This window comes from Gigantopelta aegis, chromosome 6 (assembly GCF_016097555.1).
Source record: "Gigantopelta aegis isolate Gae_Host chromosome 6, Gae_host_genome, whole genome shotgun sequence".
In the NCBI taxonomy this organism is placed as follows: domain Eukaryota; kingdom Metazoa; phylum Mollusca; class Gastropoda; order Neomphalida; family Peltospiridae; genus Gigantopelta; species Gigantopelta aegis.
Genome location: NC_054704.1, coordinates 7,622,227 through 7,642,386, shown reverse-complemented (window position 1 = coordinate 7,642,386; position 20,160 = coordinate 7,622,227). Strand labels below are relative to the sequence as shown.

The following is a 20,160-nucleotide window of genomic DNA, read 5'->3' as shown; positions in this document are numbered from 1 at the left end:
CGCGTTACATGTAAGGGGGTGTTAATAATTACGTAACGCTCTAGGGGTAGAGGAAGAGGGCGGTATGTTCGATATATGTAACATTTATGAAGACTATGTTATTTTTATTCATTACTTAGACCTTAAAATGTGGTGGGTTTTTTAAATGCGCGGCCGGTCTAGGATCGATCCCCATCGGTGGGATTGTTCCAGCCAGTGCGCCATGATGGGTATATAAAAGGCCATGGTATGTGATATCCTGTCTGTGGGATGGTACATATAAATGATCCCGTGTTAAAAAAATAAAAAAATACTTTTTAAATGTAGCGGGTTTCCAAGGCACGTGTGCAGGGATTTCAGCAGGGTTGCGGGTTATAGACTGCATTGAGCAAAGTTTATATGGGGCCATGTTCCCATAGAAAATATATTTCAATTTTTTTTTTATCTTGGTCAGATAAAGGGTTTCGACCCCCAAAGCCTCCCCCCTGCACATGCGCCCATTTCCTCTTAGATTATAAGTCAAAATTACCAAACGTTTGACATCCAAAAGCAGTTGATTAATATTGCTCTAAGACTGATGTCGTTAAACAAAACAAACTAACTTTATCCTTTCCAAACGAAATAATATTTATTTGAATTTGTCGATTTTACCACACGTAAAATTAAAAAGTGAAAACGGTCATTTTCTACTTTAGTATATTTTATTAAAAATACATACATGATCATTGTGTTATACAAACTAAACTTTGAAAGTTCTACTAACACTTTATAAAATATTAATTCTTAAATAGGAAGGTACAATTGTCAATAGTACGTTGTCAAGATCAAAACCGGTTTTAACAAAAGAATAGTACGTATACTCAACTGAACGTTTTTTGTACAGCACAAGAATTCTCATTTTATTTTTTGAGATGTACCCTACAATTTCAAATCCGCAAACGCACCTGTTAACTGAAATTGACAACAGGCCGTCGTTTGTGGTTTGCCGAGCAATGGCCGCACAGGCGACGAAACAAGTGTATACCTCCGACGTTCTCCGTTCATAGCGAAACACACACAATTTTTTTAAAAGTGCAGTTGAACTTGTACTTCATATTTGTGCATGATATTATGATATGGTAACCAGACAATGTAACATTAATATGTAATTACAGTAGTTAAAAAAGTTTTATTGGTCAACAACATCTGAACAATTGCAGCAAAGTCAGGATAGTTTCTTTAGGCCAAAAAAAAAACCCAAGTCAGTCTCTGGTCAGACCAAAGTTCCAGAAATGCATGATGCAACTTCTTTTCTTTTCTTTTTTTGTTCATGGACTGCACAGAAAAGGTGGGTATATTTAGTTTGTTTACATCCTCCTCATCTGCCTTGGTACATCCTCCATGGCCATGGTGCCCCCTCCTTTGCCTTGGTACCCTAAATATTTTCTTTTACATTTTCCTTATAGCCATGGCAATTTTCATTACTGTGAGTCTGACGGCACACATGTTTAAAACAAGCCATGCTACTCGTTCAGAACAACAGGACTTGTTTTAGAGAGAAAATAAAGAAATTTAATGGTCCAAGCCAGCATATAGACCATTTTGGCTCCAAATGCGGTTTTATGTCTAAGCAAGAAAAGCCCAGCAAAAATCGACATCATGCTGCAGGAAATAATATTTTTTAATGTTGATGCGCAAGGGTCAAAATCGACGCACATGCTGACCAGAGACCAGAAATTTGTTTTGTTTGGCTTTAAATTAAGATTTCTATGTAGTTTTCAGTAAAGCTGTGTGCAATATTGTGGGGTTTTTCATCTTTTCTTGTACAAACATGGATTTAGTTCAATTTGTGGAATCAGATCCTTCTTTACATTGCCAGTCTTGACAAAATCAAACAAGTAAAACATCTTGTTTTCAGTGTTCTGAAAAACAAAATAAAATAAAAAGTTAATACCAATGTTCACAAATGATTATATCTTACTATATTTTTTTTAAATGGAATAGCTACTGTATTAATCAGAGATGAGTAGTGAAGAAAGAATTGAAAAATGTTTTATTTGACCTAAAACAAACAAAGAGATAATTATTTCTGATTCACATTAGTAATTCCTATTTTTATTATCTTGCAAGAACCTGGTTTCCGGTGCTATCAAACAATGGCTACTATAATTGGAATATGCAATATTTATTTTTGAAATGATTAAAAATGACAGGCACTGAAATTAGTTGTCAGGAAGAAAGGAAATGTTTTATTTAACAACGCACTCAACACATTTTATTTACAGTTATATGATGTTGGACAAATGGTTAAGGACCACACAGAGATTGAGAGAGGAAACCCGCTGTCACCACTGCATGGGCTACTCTTTTCGATTAGCAGCAAGGGATCTTTTATATATATCATCCCACAGATGGGATAGTACATACTATGGCCTTTGTTACACCAGTTGTGGAGCACTGGCTGGAACGAGACTTAGCCAAATGGGCCCACCGATGGGAATCAATCCTAGATTGATCACACATTAGGCAAGCGCTGTAGTTAATAGTAAATAGTAAAATGTGATGTATTACCCTGAGGGTAACAAATGTTGATACACATAAAGAATTACCAACCAGAAACTAATTTTTGGTGGGACAGACATAAATCACATTATGTTAAAGCCGCACACCCTAGTTCCATCCAGCGAAAATAAATTATAATTTGGTTAATCTACAAACCTGTAACACACTTAGATCACGTTTTTATCAAATGGAGTGAAAAAGCAGGTTTTATATCGATAAATACCATGGGAATCCCCATGTCCCAATTGCTTGAAATAATTTTGAAATTTTGTATTCCGATGTCACCAGTAGATGTCGCTCGAAGCACAACAAATTTCAGACTTGGGGTGCGTTCTTTTCACCTCTCCTGGACATGTTCCAACTGTTCTGTCCTGGTTGTATCCCCTCTCCAGATATCGTAAGACTTAGCAAAATTATTGGTTTTAAGGGTTTGTAACGTTTTGTATTGAGATACTTACTTGTCTGAACTTTATTGTTACTAAAAATGTTCACGAACTGTGAAGAAAAATCTCACAAATGAACAACAACAAATCGGATGTTGATTGCGCGAACCGTGCACGAGAAAACAAACCGAACCAAAATGATAACGGTCACATGGTATACTATCGTCTGTGACATTGAAATGGAAATATCCCCTCTAAAAATAGATTAGACCTTGTCTGCTCAACGGTTTTTTCTCAGACGCGCGTGAGTTTTTCAGAAATACGAAAAATGCATTTTGTGGTATTACAAACACCAGGATTACCAAAAAACACTTCAGGTGAATGGAAATGTATATTCTAAATAATAAACGGTAAGTAAAGTGCAATTTTATTTGTGAAAAAATGGGTTTAATAGCGAAAAACAACGCCGTAATGGTTAACAACTAGCCGTAACTAGGGTGTATCCCTTTAAAACTCGTAAGGAATTACCCACCCATAACCCATTTTTGGTGGGACACACAGGAATCAAATTATGTTAACACACACAAGGAATAATTTAATTACCCACACATAACCCATTTTTGGTGGGACAGACAGGAATCAGATTATGTTAACACTCACAAGGAATTACCCACCAATAACCCATTTCTGGTGGGACAGTCATGAATCACATTATATGTTGCTTTAATGTTTACCTTGTCAGTAAGCTTAAATCCCATCCTCTCCACATCACGGACAAATTTAGATCGTTTCCCAAAACGACTGGCTACTTCTGCTATCTTCAATAAGCCTCTGAAAAAGGAAAGGAATATTTGTTGATGACACCTAAGCACATTTTAAACTTCTTCTATTTGATGTTTAAATATAGGTGTACGTATGTATGGTTATTTTGACCCTTGGCCAAGAAAGGACCGGCCTCGGTGGCGTAGTGGTTAGGCCATCGGTCTACAGGCTGGTAGGTACTGGGTTCGGATCACAGTCGAGGCATGGGATTTTTAATCCAGATACCGATTTCAAACCCTGACCGAGTGCTCCGCAAGGCTCAATGGGTAGGTGTAAACCACTTGCACCGACCAGTGATCCATAACTGGTTCAACAAAGGCCATGGTTTGTGCTATCCTGCCTGTGGGAAGTGCAAATAAAAGATCCCTTGCTGCTAATCGGAAAGAGTAGCCCATGTAGTGGCGACAGCAGGTTTCCTCTCAAAATCTGTGTGGTCCGTAACCATATGTCTGACGCCATATAACCGTAAATAAAATGTGTTGAGTGTGTCGTTAAATAAAACATTTCTTTCTTTCTTTCTTTGGCCGAGACAGATTATACTAATGACAATAGGAAAGATTTAACAGCACCTCAGCACATTGAAAACTATGACTTTTTGGTGTTTGATATATGGTTATACTAGCAATTGGTCAAGACAGAAAGAGAGAGTGGAAACCCACTGCTGCCACACAGGTTACTCCTATAAAAACAAAAGCAAAGGATCTTTTATATGCAATTTCCCATGGACAGTACATATTATGGTCTTTAATACACCAGATATGAGGCATCGTTTGGGATAGGAAAAACCTGAGTCTGTCGGCAACAATCGATCCCGTGGCCCACAAATGTTCTACCATTGAGCTACATTTCACTATCCTGTGAAAAAGTGTCACATGCTGTAATAATTATAGTCAGGTACATTCAAATTCATTTGCAGCTCACTGTAGCTGGAATGCCATAAGACTGATATTGAACTAGCAAAAGGAATTACCTAGACTAGTAAAGTGGAAAGCCCAGATTCATGATGTGTAACTGTTTAGTTTGTTTGTTGTCGAGGTAAAACAAAACAAGTAGTGGTGCAATTCTTGAAATCCTAAGTTAAAATCTGTGCCATCTGACACATTTTGGAGGAAAGGACAATTAAAATGCGAGGGAAAGCAATGTTTCATGAGAAGAAAACAGCTGATCCAAGGAGAATTCCCATCCCTGCTACATGCATATTTCACATGTTACTTTAACACAAAGTGTCTAAAGAACCTTCTTGTGGTTTGGTCAACTTACAATCTTTCATGCATTCATGTTGACTAAAGGCTTTTTATGGTCATTAATAAATTTTAGGGTTTTTTTTAATGCACATCTTCTTCCCAAGAATTGTGTTTTTAATTTTGTGTGTGTTGGACAATATGTCTAAAGCTAGGGCCTTCTCTGAATATGAATACACTGGAAATGAGCTTACCCTTGTTTAAGGACTCTACTGGCTTCACAGAGGTAATCGGTGAGGTTCGTTCCCATTAGTGACAGACAAAACACTGCCACATCAGCACTGCCAGGACTCAGAGGAACCTGCAAGTACACACATCTCATATCATTTTACTCTTACACCATTTAAAATAGTAACTTAAAAATCATTTAGAAAAATTATACATGTATGCAAATTATACATGTATAAAAAATACTATTGGTAGTAAATCTTAAGGCAGAGATGAGTTTGTTACAAATTGGCCGGTCAAAGGTCAATAGTTCCTAGAAATTATTTGTTTACGTTGAAATTATGTTGCCGGTGTGTTTTGATTAGATTCTTCTGTTAAATACTTGCAGGATGTCGCTCTCTATATAAATATATATATTAAAACATTGTTTAACAATAGTATATTTTCTATAGGCTGGCAGACTAGTAGAAATTCTGGTGTGCTAGTAAATGTTAGTTGGTTCTGATCTGGCCGGCTAGTAAAATATTTCCCATTTCTGCACCCCTGGAAACAAACCACTTATTTGGACAAGTGAAAATATAATATAATTTTCTATATGTACCTGTTCAGTGGACTGGTGAACAGTTTTGCTTATTTCAATTACTGCTGGGCTACATCCCACCCACATTCAAGAACATCTGCAATCCACAAATAGTTTAATCTGTGACAAACCTTTGCCATATCACAAGCTGTGACATATTCATTCAAAGCCACCAGATCAAACGAATAGACAACATTAGGAACACTTTGAGCCAAGACGGCTTCACCACAGCCAAAATCTGCTACAACTAAATCTGTGGGCCTGCAATCAAAAAAGTAACAGAGTAAATTCAATATACCACGACGTGACCCAGTGATGAAGGTGGTGACCAGGTCGTTGTAACGACGTCCAACTATATGAAAATTAATTACTCTCCAGATAATATAATTACTTTATTCATTTGTCAAAGGAAACAGAGCTTGGGCAGCAACATTTTAAAAATGTTTTAATAAATTATCTCCCTGTGGAGTCTATGTCAATGTTTAAAAATTAATTAATTATTAATCATGTATACTTTGTGTACATGTACATCATTCACTGACATGGAAATATCCCAGAAAAAATATCTGTATTAAAGGTAGACTAAACTCCAACAAGAGCCTTATGTGTTGGAAAGATGCATACCCGGACCACCAACACATACTGACACTTTAACAAATGAAAAACGCATAATTTTAGAATTAATAAAAAAACGTGATTATTCCTGCTAACAGGGGGCAGCTATTTTGTTTCGTTTTTGTGACGTCCGGTGGTATAGCTTGGGGAAAAGTGACGTCAGCTCAGGTCCAACTTCTCTATTATGCACAGTGTAAACAAATGCTCTAATTTACGACAAGGCGCTTCGCTTTCATCAACCTGACTTGTAAAACAACATAAATGACTTGATAGTATAATAAGCAATTTAACTAAATATATTTCAATTTGCATCAATATAACGAAATGGAGTTATCGTATTTTTTTCTTTTAAAAAATCCAAAGAAAAAATGCATATTATTAGGCCTATTGGTAGGATACATTCGAGCAAAAACGACCACTCACGATACCCAAGTGATAATTTTCTTTTCTCTGGGACTACGTAATTGGTCAGTTTTGTGATTTGGGAAAGTCTACTTAATCAAGGGTTTTACAGAATTACTTACAGTAATAAAGCTGGTAAAGTCCATTACAATTTGAGGTTATCATACAATACCCTGTGATCTTAATAAAAGAGGCACTTCTTTTCAGTGTGTCTAGACACAGTATCTACGGACCGTCTAAATATACACCTGCCAATCAAGAACCACAGGTACAGGCCACGGAAAGAAAAGACCAATTAAGCAAGAAAACACTTCGACTATTATTTCAGTATGTGGGTTAATTTATATACAAAATATAATACAGTTATTTCAACACTTTGACAATGGTGGTTTATTTTGTATTGAAAAATAAACCACATATACACGTTGCAGTGTTACTGGGATATATATTATTACAGAACATTGCGATGCATCCGCAAAAATCAGGTATGTTTTTGTTTCTTCAGTTCGAAGACTAATTCCTGACGTGACACGTTAGGTATTACGTAACCACCAGCTTGCCAGAGGACGTATTCACTGGGATGGTACAAAATGGCTGCACCCGTTATATATAATAGCCGTCACATTTAACCGTTTTATTAATTAACTATACGATTATACTTGTTGATATTAAGCAATAATGTGCATTATGTATCGTTGAATATGCACACCAGTCCAAAAGCCTTGCTTTAGCATTCCTTTAATGTCATTAATAAACAAATACACATGTAAGTACAAATGTAGATAATAGATAGTTACATCAAACGCAATTAACATAAGACTTACCGTTTTAATATCTCTTTGATAATCACATTAAGTGGACTAAGAGGCCATTTGTTGACTTGTGCCTGGTAGCCCTCGTGATACACCTGGAAAGCTTCTTTGTCATTTTCAAACAGTGTCTTGGCTTCAGATCCAGTCTGTGTATACATCTGCTCACTCAGATAGCGGAAGCGAGCGGAGTTTAAACGATCTAGCATCTTTTCACGCAAAGAAAGATCTTTTTTGCTTCTTTTTTTCACAGCACCTAACTTTTCAACAATATGCGAGTTAGCTGAACTACTTAAACTGTTCTTATTTAACAAGTTAATATCCATCTGAGACCGAACTGTTTCCGAGTTTTTCAAAACACTGTGTTTTGGGTGCTTTAATTTCAGATCCCCTTTTTCACCAGACTCTATACTGTTCACATTCAAATATTTTTTCAATTTTTTAACGTCAAAAGGTATCTTTTTTTCAGGTGTGTGTTTAGATGTGTCTAGAGACTTATTTAAAATATGTCTTGTTTCATCCAGTGACGTGCTTTCTATCATCTCTTTAGGTTTGGTTTTTGTGCCAAGTAACTTTTTCTTTCCACTTTTGACAGGTATTCCAGAGAACTCATGTTTGTTAGTCCTAATTTCTATATTTGTCATTTCTATCCCATTATTTTGTACAATTTCTCTTTTACCTTTCTTATGTTTTCCTGTTTTGACACTTGCAGCACTCAATTCATGTTTATTGGGAGTCCTACAGGTGTCTTTAGACATACTGTCACCCAACATTCTTTTCCTATCTTCTGTATCGTGCAACTTCAACAACGGAAGAGCCTTTTCATTTTTTGTACATCTTTTTGCCTCTGTAACAGATCTGTTCAAATGTTTAGAATCAACACTCACTATGTCTTGAGTGGCAGTACATTTTATTGTTTTATTTGTACTATTAACACCAAATGCTTTATCAGTCTGAAGTAGGCCAGACTTCTTTTCACTGTCAGAATTAGCTAAATGTTTGTATTTATTACGTTTACACACTCTTTTTCTTTTCTTTTTTAATGGTGACTTTTTTATACCCTCAGGTGCTACATCTTTGTCAGGAACGTTTTTGGTGTTACAGATTACTTCCCTTTGAACACAGGTATCAGATACTATGAAAGGTTTTGAAGTGATGCTTGCACAATTACCTTCAACAACAGAAGGTTTTAGTTTTCTCTTTTTAGACCCGAAATCCTTCAGAACACTATCATCATTGCAACTTCTGCTAGAACTTACATGCAAACGTTTCTTTTTCTTTTTAGGTTTCTCACATGATTTTTCTGACAATGGTATTTGTATAAGGTTCTGTTCAAAAACCTGTCTTTCAGCAACTGGCCCCATGTCATCAGAGGAGTTTCTTTCCTCTTCATCGGGTCTTTCACCCAATCGCTTGTTTTTCTTCCTTCTCTTTTCTTTTACTTTCTTCCTTTGTTTCTTACATACAACTGCATCATCATCATCATCATCATTCATAGATTTTCTTGACAGGAGATAATTTCTGTAAGATTCTACAGTATTATAATTTTGAGCTGTACTTTCCTTGGCAATGTTTTTATGCTGAAATGTACAACAATAAATACATGTTTTTGTGAATCCAAACCCCAAAATAACATATTTATCAAAGAGGCAGCTTAAAACATATATGTTATAACCATACAACAATATACAAGAAAAAATCTAGTAAAATCACCCATTTCAAAAGGCCACCGTTAGGTAAAACATGGCTGCATAACACAAATACTGTAATCAGTTGAAAAACATTGAACCCAGGCCAGGTCTCAAACATGGATCACAATTTTCACAACCTTGGATCCTACTTGTGTATTTGAAATTTACATACATGTTCATGTACATTTAAAAGTTCTAAATACAATTCAACTTCATAATTTTTTGTCTTATTTCTTTTTGTAAAAATCAGGGCTAAAAATGAGTTACATATATATATATGTGGCCGTTTGTATATAAATAACATTTTATCTATTACTATTACTATTTATTTTAGGATTCTATTTATTTTATTACAGGATATTCTCAATCTGCGTTAAGAATATCATATTCGTGCATTAGACAAAGCCTTTTATGGTTGTTTCCAGCCATACTGGCTAGGGACGAGCCATTGGTTGGTTCTATCCAATGGCTATGTGTATTTGGTGTCACATGATTGGGAGTCAGGTCCGTGCAGCGCTCAGTGTAGACAGTGACAGTACATGTTACATACTAAATTTTTACCACAGACTTACTGGGTTTTTTCCAGACAAAGATGAGGTCCCAAAGAGTGAAGTTAAAAGTGTGTCAGTTCTTACATCAGACAGCCAATCAGTTTCCTCAAAATCCATCTTTGGTCTTACAAGTTCCATGCATTTACTGTCTGAAAAACAATCAGAACTTCATAATATTCAATTATATTGTGCCATGGAAGGAAATGTATTAGTTAATGACGCACTCAACACATTTTAATTTTTATTTATGGTTATATGACGTCAGACATATGGTTACGGACCACACAGATTGAGAGAGGAAACCTGCTGTTGCCACTTCATGGGCTACTCTTTTTGATTAGCAGCAAGGGATCTTTTATACGCACCATCCCACAGACAGAGTAGTACATACCACAGCCTTTGATATACCAGTCGTGGTGCACTGACTCTTGTGCTATGGAAACCACGTGATAGATTCCACACAACTTGTGGAGAACTGCAATTTGTACTTACTGCAGCAAATCAACATTGAATTAAAGGAAACATGTCACGTGACCTATATTTGGCACCAACCATGTACAATTAATTATAAATTGAATCACCTAAACAAAAAAAATAATAATTAAATTAATTACTTAAAATATCTCCATAAAAAAAAACCCAGATACGGGCTCTTAGCAGAAATTGCCGATCTTTAATGAGCAGGGCAATCACGAGGTCTGTGACGTCAGAGACATGTTGCTTGATCTGAAGCCTTACACTTAAAAGCATTAGTCCGTACCACTCATAAAGAATCTAAGACTTGCACATCTTACCAAAACAATGAGTGTTCGTTCGCAAAACGTTTTGCCGTATTAATTTGAGCGGTTAGTAAATGAAGAAAGACACACATTTATTTACAACAGTGATACTGAAGAAAAAACGGATAGCGAGTCGGAGGGTGGAGAAACCGATGGTGCCATACCAGACCGGTCGACCAATTTACAGTCCGGAGCCCGAAAGTAACCCGGAGACAAAACCAAAACCCGGATGCTAATGCTGAGGTGTATACTGTCCATATTTAGCATAAAGATACACCTCGATATGATGTATTTAAATATGTAAAAAATATAAATGTAGGACAAACATTTTGTTTTGTTTTTTAAAGAAAATATCGCATTTTTCATGTTCGGGCTGTACATAATGAAATCTGTATGCACAATGTAAACAAACACTCTAATTTACGACAAGGCTCTTCACTTTCATTAACCTGACTTGTAAAACAACATAAATGACTTGAGAGTATAATCAACTTTTTAACTAAATATATTTCAATTTGCATCAATAGAACGAAATGGGGTTATAGTATTTTTCTATCTTGAAAAAAAAGCAGCAGCATATTATTAGGCCTATTGGTAGGGTGCGTTAGAGTAAAAACAACCACTCACCTGGTCAGTTTTGTAATTTTAGATGGGAAAGTCTACTTAATCAAGGGTTTTACAGCATTATTTACAGTAATGAAGCAAGGCGGCTGATAATGTCCATTAACATTGTACTATAGTCGCGACAGGTTACGCCACAATACCCTGTGATCTTAAAAAACTGGCAAATATTTTGTATGTATGTCTAGACAGTGGTAATCACTTACCCTGCAATATACACCTGCCAATCAGGAATCACACGTGCAGGCCACGGAAAGAAAGGACCAATTAACTAAAACAACACTCCGATTCTCAAGTCAGCCCGTGGATGAAACATAATAGTTATTTCGACACCGACAGTACTTAGTGGTTTATTTTGTATTGAACTCGATCAAAAGGCGCACCCTTTTCTCTTTGGCATTTAACTGTTTCATTCAAATTCCATAGCACCACCACCACCCCCACCCACCTGCTACCGATTTGATCGGTCTGCTGGTGCTCCCTTGCACCTGCCAGTGCAGGCGGTCCCTCCTCTCTCCCCCCCCCCCCCCCCCCAACCTTTCCTGTCATGGACGGAGGAGCCGGCCAAGGCCGGCTCTTGTGCCCACGACAGGCGTGCGCTACAACAGCTTGTTCTGAATGTGCACGTAAAACCCTATGACATGACATTGAACTTCGTGTTACTTTGGGGCTTCGGGCGATGAGGAATGTTTTTGTGACGTACTCCGCCCGAAGATTAAAATCATTATTTAAAATTATTTTATTATTTGTGCCAAATATGTACAATGTACACCTCGGCATTCGCAACCGAGTACTGTTTTTGTCTCTGGGTAACGTTCGGGCTCCGGGCTGTAAATAGGCTGACACCAAAGTACTATGCAGTGCTGGTGTCCAATCTTTTGTTTTGCGATAAAATACACGCATCTTTCTTCGGATACAATCCTTTGGAAAACAGTAAAAAGACAATCCCGATCGTTTAAACTGTTTATTTTCACACCCAAAGGCCACGCAGTACGGCACTGTTGGACTGGACAGATCGTAAGCCCCTTACTCCATATATAAACAGTTAACAACAATGGAAGAGTACAGCACCTCTGACGTCACTTCCCTTTTTTCCTGAATAAATATGCATAAATCGTACTTTGATACTGATTGGCGTAATTTCTTCATTTTAAGTTAACTACACATATTTTATTGTTATAAACTTATTTGTATATTATTTTGCTTTTAAAATGAACTATAATATGGTCTCGTGACATGTTTCCTTTAAACAAGTTACAAACGACAGGATCTGGATTCAAGCTTCAAGCCTTTAGGACAAGTGCTCTGGCCACTTGGCCAAGTAGAAGATCAAATATCCCTGCATTTTAAAGGAGCTCAATCACGGATTTAGTCGGCCTTGTTTCTCTAAATATGCATTATAAATGGAAATTACATTCATTTGGAATACCAAACCTAGTTACTGTATGATCCAAAACATTTTAATTGAACTACGATCGAGGGAATTTCACGACACGCTTCATTTCTAATATTTGGAAGTCTTCTTGTAAAAAGTCATAAAAATACAGAAAAACAGACTCGTAGTGATAAGGCTATATATACGACAACCGTATAATGTATTTGTGGATTTTATATAAACAATCGCCATGTAATGAGGGCCAGCTATATACATGGCAAATGATAAAAAATACATTATTTCAACCCGAAAATAACCGCAAATAGGCTGAAATAAAATAATAAACAGTCGAAACATGAACTCACCATTTATTTTTATTATTATTATTAGGCTTGTGTGCAAATTATTTTGACTGGTTCGAAAAGTGGAATTTCGGTTTTAATGTATAGCATAAAAAACCAGTGTACTGTTGCATGTTTTGTCATCCAAAGGATGGCTAATTATTACTTAACCCAGTTGAATCCAGTTCTATGTGCAGGGTCAAGTTCAGCCTGCCGTTTGTGCGTGTGCACACACATTAATCTTGCATTTTTATAGCCAAAACTCCTCCAAATAAAACACCGCCCCTCCACCCCAAAAATTTAGTAGTAGGCTAATAATAATAATAATAGTAGTGTATTGTGTATTATTATTATTATTACATGTATTATAATGTTGGTAAAATTACGTCGCGGTTGGGTGGGGTGGGGGCGGTTGTTACAGAAATGTTACATAAATTTTACTAAGCTTTACTAGTAGCCTATAACAAAATGATTTTGAGTTTTATTTGCCCTTGCAATTTTGAGTATTTGAAATGTGACTAAATACAGCAAAATAACCTTTCAGTCATATTTATTTATGGTAAAATTAACTTTTTTACAAAATTTACATAAGCAGCCTCAAAATTGCAATCAGTGAAAAATTACTAAGTTTAAGCCCTTTTGTTAGTTTGTGTACTGTCCGTAGTTAATTTCTCATTCAGTTAATCTACCTCAGCCGCTGATAATTTGTAATTGTTATTTTTATTTATTTATTTCATCATTATTGTTATTATTATTTATTTATTTATTATAATTAATTTTTTGTTAGTACTGTAGGGACAATATGACGCTATTCATATATCTATGGAAAACGTACACAAAAGGGTCCCGTAATTCATATACTCCCCCACCCTGTCCCGTTCAGAAAATGCACTGTTCGTACAGTACTTAGTATGTATTCCTTCTGTTCCAGATGGTTCGGTAATATGGATCAAATACATGTACTTATTTACCGCCTATATACATTTTTGCTGTGAATATAGCCAGCCCTAGTTAGTGGAGGCTATAGACACGACCTTCATATATATAGTCACATCATATATAAACACTGTCTAGTTCAGAGTATTCTTTAAAACTGTAACAATTCCTATCCCAAGTCAGCTGTTATGGCATATTTTGTATAATAATGAATTTGACAAGGTGGAAAATGACGGTGTTTGTGATCCAGATGTTTAGAGTTTTTCGCGTACGAGTAACGATAAATTTACCTATAGATGCAAAGGCCTAACTAGTCAGGATTGTTGACGTTTAACTTGCTTCTGTTACTAAAATAAATTAATGTATAAGCTTAATATCATTCAGTACATGTTTTTATTAATTTTTAATAATTTATTTTCATTTGGTTTTTATTTTTTTCTATTTACCCTACATCGCAGAGGATGGTCAAGCGTTCTCGTTACACGAGCTTGGTAAATCGTTTTGGCACTGCAGTTATTCGAGGAATGCCTGTCACGTGACTCAAAATAATACGTCACACATCTGCTCTCCAAATAGCCATTATTTTTCTCAGAATTATGGACCGTACCCATAATTCAATTATTTTTATAAAATATCAATAATAAGTGTGATATGTAGATGGTTCAATAAAGTACTTTTAGGTACAAATCAAATGTATATATTGTCATATAATATTTTGTTGGGTCAGTAATTAGGTCAACCATCTGTGACAGAGGGCGTTTAATTCTTATAATGCTCATACAGACATCTGGCAATTGAAAAATGGTGTAACCTATTTATGGGTCATGCAAAACAATTTCAGGTAGGCCAATCTAATTTGTTTCTGCATACCGGTAACCTATTATGACTATGTCAGCGACTTCCTAAATATAATATGAAAACAAAAAATGGGTTCCATAAAGATACAATATAACCAAACGTGTGTGTGTGTTGAGCAAATTAACCTGTGGTTCTCACAATTTACAGAGGCCTGTCATAGGATGTATTGTGATATTGACATAGAATGAAGCAAGCATCTGATGGAATAGCATGAACTTTCAATTCCGTAACTCTGCATCTGATTGTGGGTCTTTTTGTTGTTGCTTCTTTTCTTTTTTTTAATTCTCCCAGCAAAAACAATTTGGCAATGTCAGGGGATTAAGACTGTGTTAAATGTCATCCAAAAGCACCAATAAAAGCATCCATGTGGTGCAAATTTAACATAAAAACATGTATACATATGCAGGAAATCCAATCTATATTTCAAATTTTCACATTAACAATTCAATGTGGACTTTATGTTTCTCTGGAAGTTTTAATACTTTAGTTAATAAATTCGGAAAAACTTCTGAACATTCCAGCATGCCATTACTATGGGATCCAGGCTAAAATGGAACAACTACCAAAACGGAACCATTTTTGATGCGAAAACGGAACCAATTATGCTATAATGGCAGCTCAATGTTTTGGCGAAAACGGAAACCTTTTTTTTTTTTAAATATAGGACCTAACAGTTGAATTGTGCATTGTGTTATGTCTGGTCCTAACATCCATTCCGTCCCTGAGATACATAAAATAGTCCGCCCCATCCTCCTACAAATATGTTTTTTGTAAATAAGTTTACTAAGTCAAAGCATTTTATTTAATTTTTTTGGTTCATAAAACACAAGAAATATTATATATAAAAGGTGCCTAAAAATAATAACAGTTAATGAACTTAGTAAATTATATTAGTTTGTACATTTTTCAGTCGAGCTGGACTAAACAGTATATATACTCTTCAAAAGAAGAAACGCAAAACCACATTGTCGTAACATTTGGAGAATTGATTTAATTATTGAATGGTGAGTCCGATAATTACCAAATGTTGCAGGATTGTTCACAATTCACTCTAGTCCATTGTGAGTAAGTGATAGGACACACCACCAAGGTCAAGGTCATCTGGAGTCAATACCGGGTGTGGCCTCTGCGTGTGTTGACAACTGCCTGGCACCGCCTGCCCATTGCAGCAACCAGAGTACGGATGACGTCCCGGGGGATGGTGGCCCACTCGGCCTGCAAGGCTGCTGCCAGCTCGGGCAGGGTCTGGGGCTGTGGTTGTCGCTGTCGGTCCAACTCGTCCCATAGATGCTCAATTGGGTTCAAATCCGGTGATATCGATGGCCAAGGAAGGACATTAATGTTGTTGTTCTGTAGGAAAGCCGTTGTGAGACGTGCTGTGTGAGGCCTGGCGTTGTCATGTTGGAACACTGCGTTGGCGTTGGCCATAACTGGAACAATGTGTGGCCGGAGGATCTGGTCAATGTAGCCCTGTGCATTCAGGTTGCCCTGCACGTGGACCAGGTCAGTTCTGCCAGTGTGTGAGATGGCTGCCCACACCATGACACTACCCCCGCCGAATCTGTCCACTTCCTGCACGCAGTTTGCCGCATAACGTTCACCACGACGCCTATACACGCGACATCTTCCATCATGACGTCGGAGCAGAAATCGGGACTCGTCACTGAACCACACCTGTCTCCATCGCAGTTGAGGCCATTGTCGATGAATCTGGCACCACTGCAGTCGGAGTCGACGGTGTTGTGGTGTTAAGATGACACCTCGAACTGGACGTCTGGCACGAATTCCTACCTCATGTAGGCGGTTCTGTACGGTCTGGTCAGATATCCTGCGCAAACCTGGTATTGCTGCGGCTGTGGAGGTGGCAGTAGTCAATCGTTCCCGAAGGTGGCGTACCCGGATGTAGCGGTCCTGCCCGGGGGTAGTGACCTGTGGTCGACCGGATCTAGGGAGGTCACGTGTTGATCCATGTTGCTGGTAACGGTCCCACAGTCTGGAGATGGTGCTTGGGGACACATGGAATGCCCTGGCAACGGCCGTTCTGGATTCGCCTGCGTCTAGTCGGCCAATGGCATTGTTTCTCTGCGGTTCACTGAGACGTGGCATGTCCTGGATTGTCAACTGTCGGCCAGATACAGAGGCCAGGCAAGCGAACACCCTGCACTTTTATACTGTCGGTGTTCATGTTGCACGTGCAGACAACGCACGTGCAGTGGTGACATGGTTTGCACGTGGCTGCGTTTTTGCGAATATTCACATTTTGGAACTTTATTGTACAGTAGCTGCGTTTTATCGAATGTAACCGTGGGAATGTGTCTGGGACATGCAATGACCTTATATTCACAAAGCATGAACCGGTAGGAAACATAAAATCGGAGTTATAACCCATTTGTACCCTTTTGCGTTTCTTTTTTTGAAGAGTATATATTTAAAATAATATTAACTTTAATATATCAAACTATTTATAATTTAAAGCCTTGGATGAAAAGTTAGCAACGGCTTGCATCCAATCTAGGTTCCAGTTTGTCCAAGTTGGTTCCATTTTCACTTGGGTCTGTTTTGGCATGGTGCTGTTTTCACTATTACCCATTACTATCACTAATTAACCTAGTCCGAAGGGACGTAGAATGTGTGCTTCTTCTACGTCCAAACCTTGTTGCATACACTCTATGTAGCTGGTATTCAAAACTTGTGGCACCATGCTACAACAGTTTCTCAACCAAAATAGTTCAACAAATGGACACACAAACCAAAATGGATAACCTATCGTACTCCCTACATCCCTATTGAAGTACTTGTGTCATTAACAAAATCAGTCTTCCAATGACAACCGTCAAAAGTCCCCCGCCATTTTAAATATGCTACATAGAGGGAAGCAACTCGCTGTGCTGTGTGTGCACATTAACAAAAATATTGACATAATGAATAAATGATAATGTGTCCTGTGCACTATCATTGTATCACTAACCCTAAATTATAATATAGTAAATATACTGAATGCTGGAACGATCAGAAGTCTTGCCGTATGCATATAATAGATTAATCAATGTAAAAATAGACGAATATGATACAACTGCCAACAACTATGATAATGCACCTTCAACAGTGTTGGTGTGTTACACTCGGTATCAGGTCGTTTCGTAACCATACCGTTTCGTACCCAAAAGCATACCAGTTCGTACCCAAAGGCATACCAGTTCATAACCAGAGGAACATCGGCATACCAGTTCGTACCCACATTTGTACATGTTATTTAATGAAAAACAAAACAACAAAAATCCAAGCCAACTGCATTTTAATAATTAGCAATTAGAAATTGAAATTAGAAATCATGTCAAGCGAAGTCAGCTTATTTGTTGATATATTTCAAACACATAACATTTTTCTTTTTACATGACAAAAAACATTTTATGTACAAACATAGTAATATTTACAAACATAGTAATATTAACATAATTATATAATTATATATAGAGATATTGAAACCCAGTACATTCATACAATTGTATTTATGGTAAAGGTAAATGTGAAATTAATAAAAACTTATATGTTGGTATATTTCTCAAAACTTTCAAAATGTGACTTATTCCCTATTTAGCACAGAGTCCTTCAATTATTGACAGGTGAAAGTAGCATTATGAACTTTTAAATTTGCATATGACATGAAATTTCAGGGCTCGAAATGCAGTGTTAGTACATGCACCGGTGCATGCTGATTTTTGCGTGTGCATGTAACTTTTAAAACTGGGTGCACGCGGTGGATGCTAATATTTTTCAAGTACTGTGTATTGCGTATACTACTATCCTGTTGTCTACCAGATTCAGACTCAAGTTGTTGAACTCTGTGTATGCATTTCGTAATCTGTTCGCCACATGAAAACGATAACTTTTATCTTATGGGCGCATCCATTTTGTATCCCATAATACTACTCACAACAATGGCGCCCTTTCGGTCATTTCCGTGAAATATATTTGCGAAAATTGCCGGTAATATCTCGGTTATATCCGTGAACAGTGTTAGGGAAGGTGGTCGAGATCGACTTTGGTGTATCCACGCGCATAACACAGTTGTTGTCGTCTCTGACAAATTGAACTCTGCCAGATCTGTGATCAATACAAAGTACCGTAACTGCCTTGAACATTTTCGACCTCAGATATGGGCACTTGATCAGACGATTGTGAACGTGCAGGTGCGTTACTCGCGTACTTGACTCGAAGTCAGCCAGTAATTATTTCAATCGCAACTTCTCGTCGAATTCCGTAGGCTAATTTATATTATACCAACAGATCTTATCGAGTTAAAAAAGTTGACAACTTGCTTAATACAAAACACAAATATTCGTACGTTTTTGTAATAGGCCTATTATAGATTTCTTTAAGGCGTTTACGTTGGGTGAAATTTTCAAATTTGATCAAGAATCAGTAATAAACGCAGTTGTATAACGTTCCAGTACTGTTAATAAATAAATATAGGTATTGCCGAATAATTCCGATTTACCTTATTTTTGGTGCATGCAACTTTTTTTTCAGCATGCACCTGGTGCATGTAGATTTTTTTTTTCATTTCTAGCCCTGAATTTGCATACCGTTATTACACGGGTTAATACAATCAAATATTAAATGGGTTTATGACAAAAGAATTGCTCTTTGGCTACGAAAAGGTATGCTTTTTGGTTACGAAACGGCATGCTTCAGTGATGCACCGCACATAATTGCTCATTTAATGCTTATAAAAGATACTGAGTGATTATTACAACACATTTTTTTGCTAAATGTTACAATATGTTTGTAATATAACATTATAATTGTGTATTTAAAAAATATATTAATGTTAGGTGTAATGTATGACATTATTTAATTGGTTACGAACTGGTATGCTAGTGGTTACGAAACGGTATGGTACGAACGGGTTTGGGTACGAAACGTCTAGAAACCTTACACTCAGTAACAGGGACACTGATCAACACAACATATTTTTTACTACTACTACTACTAGGCTACTGGTACTAGCACTTCAAATTTTACTTAGTCAATTCACATCAAAACATTTGCTGAACTATTTTGTTCTATGTAATATTCTGTATCAGTGTTTCTTGCAAGTAGATTTGAAATATCAATAAATATATACCATGTGCTAACTTCGGCAAAACATGTTATGACTGGAGTTGAATAGAGTTATTTCCCATGTACACGGAACGCCTTATTATCCAAACGAGGCGAAAAGATACACGAGTAACTCAGTCACTGCAATTTTATCGCAACTGTTATTTTAAATGTTAGATAGCTTATGATTCCATAAAAGTACGTTGCTTTTTGAATAACTGTATATTAATTTTACCAACGTCTCAATAGGTACGTTTTGACCAAAAAATTTAATACGGGCGTAGGAAGCACACGCTCTCTTATCCACCAGACCCTCCCCCCCCCCCCCCCCTCCCCCTCCCCCCCCTTCCCCGCTTCCTACGCCA

At 37.0% G+C, this 20,160-nt stretch overlaps 1 protein-coding gene across 1 annotated transcript; it reads right to left on the bottom strand.

Moving 5' to 3' along the window:
- Positions 1–700: 700 nt before the first annotated feature.
- Positions 701–19,844, bottom strand: LOC121376514 (ribosomal RNA-processing protein 8-like). Its single transcript, XM_041504409.1, has 7 exons — positions 19,821–19,844; positions 9,804–9,931; positions 7,556–9,120; positions 5,846–5,975; positions 5,161–5,267; positions 3,638–3,734; positions 701–1,880 (listed from the first exon to the last, which is right to left on the bottom strand). Exons 2-7 carry the CDS (start codon positions 9,918–9,920, stop codon positions 1,770–1,772), a joined length of 2,127 nt encoding a protein of 708 aa, XP_041360343.1. The 5' UTR covers positions 9,921–9,931; positions 19,821–19,844; the 3' UTR covers positions 701–1,769.
- Between the last annotated feature and the right edge of the window lie 316 nt (positions 19,845–20,160).

What these genes read in the sequence shown, in the direction of transcription:
- LOC121376514 (XM_041504409.1), bottom strand. Translation starts at nt 9,920, where the DNA reads ATGGAACTTGTAAGACCAAAGATGGATTTTGAGGAAACTGATTGGCTG. An exon ending in AGTAGAGTCCTTAAACAAGG is followed by an intron (nt 3,735 to 5,160) that starts GTAAGCTCATTT and finishes TTCCTTTTTCAG; the next exon opens with AGGCTTATTGAAGATAGCAG. An exon ending in GATTTAAGCTTACTGACAAG is followed by an intron (nt 1,881 to 3,637) that starts GTAAACATTAAA and finishes TTTGTTTTTCAG; the next exon opens with AACACTGAAAACAAGATGTT.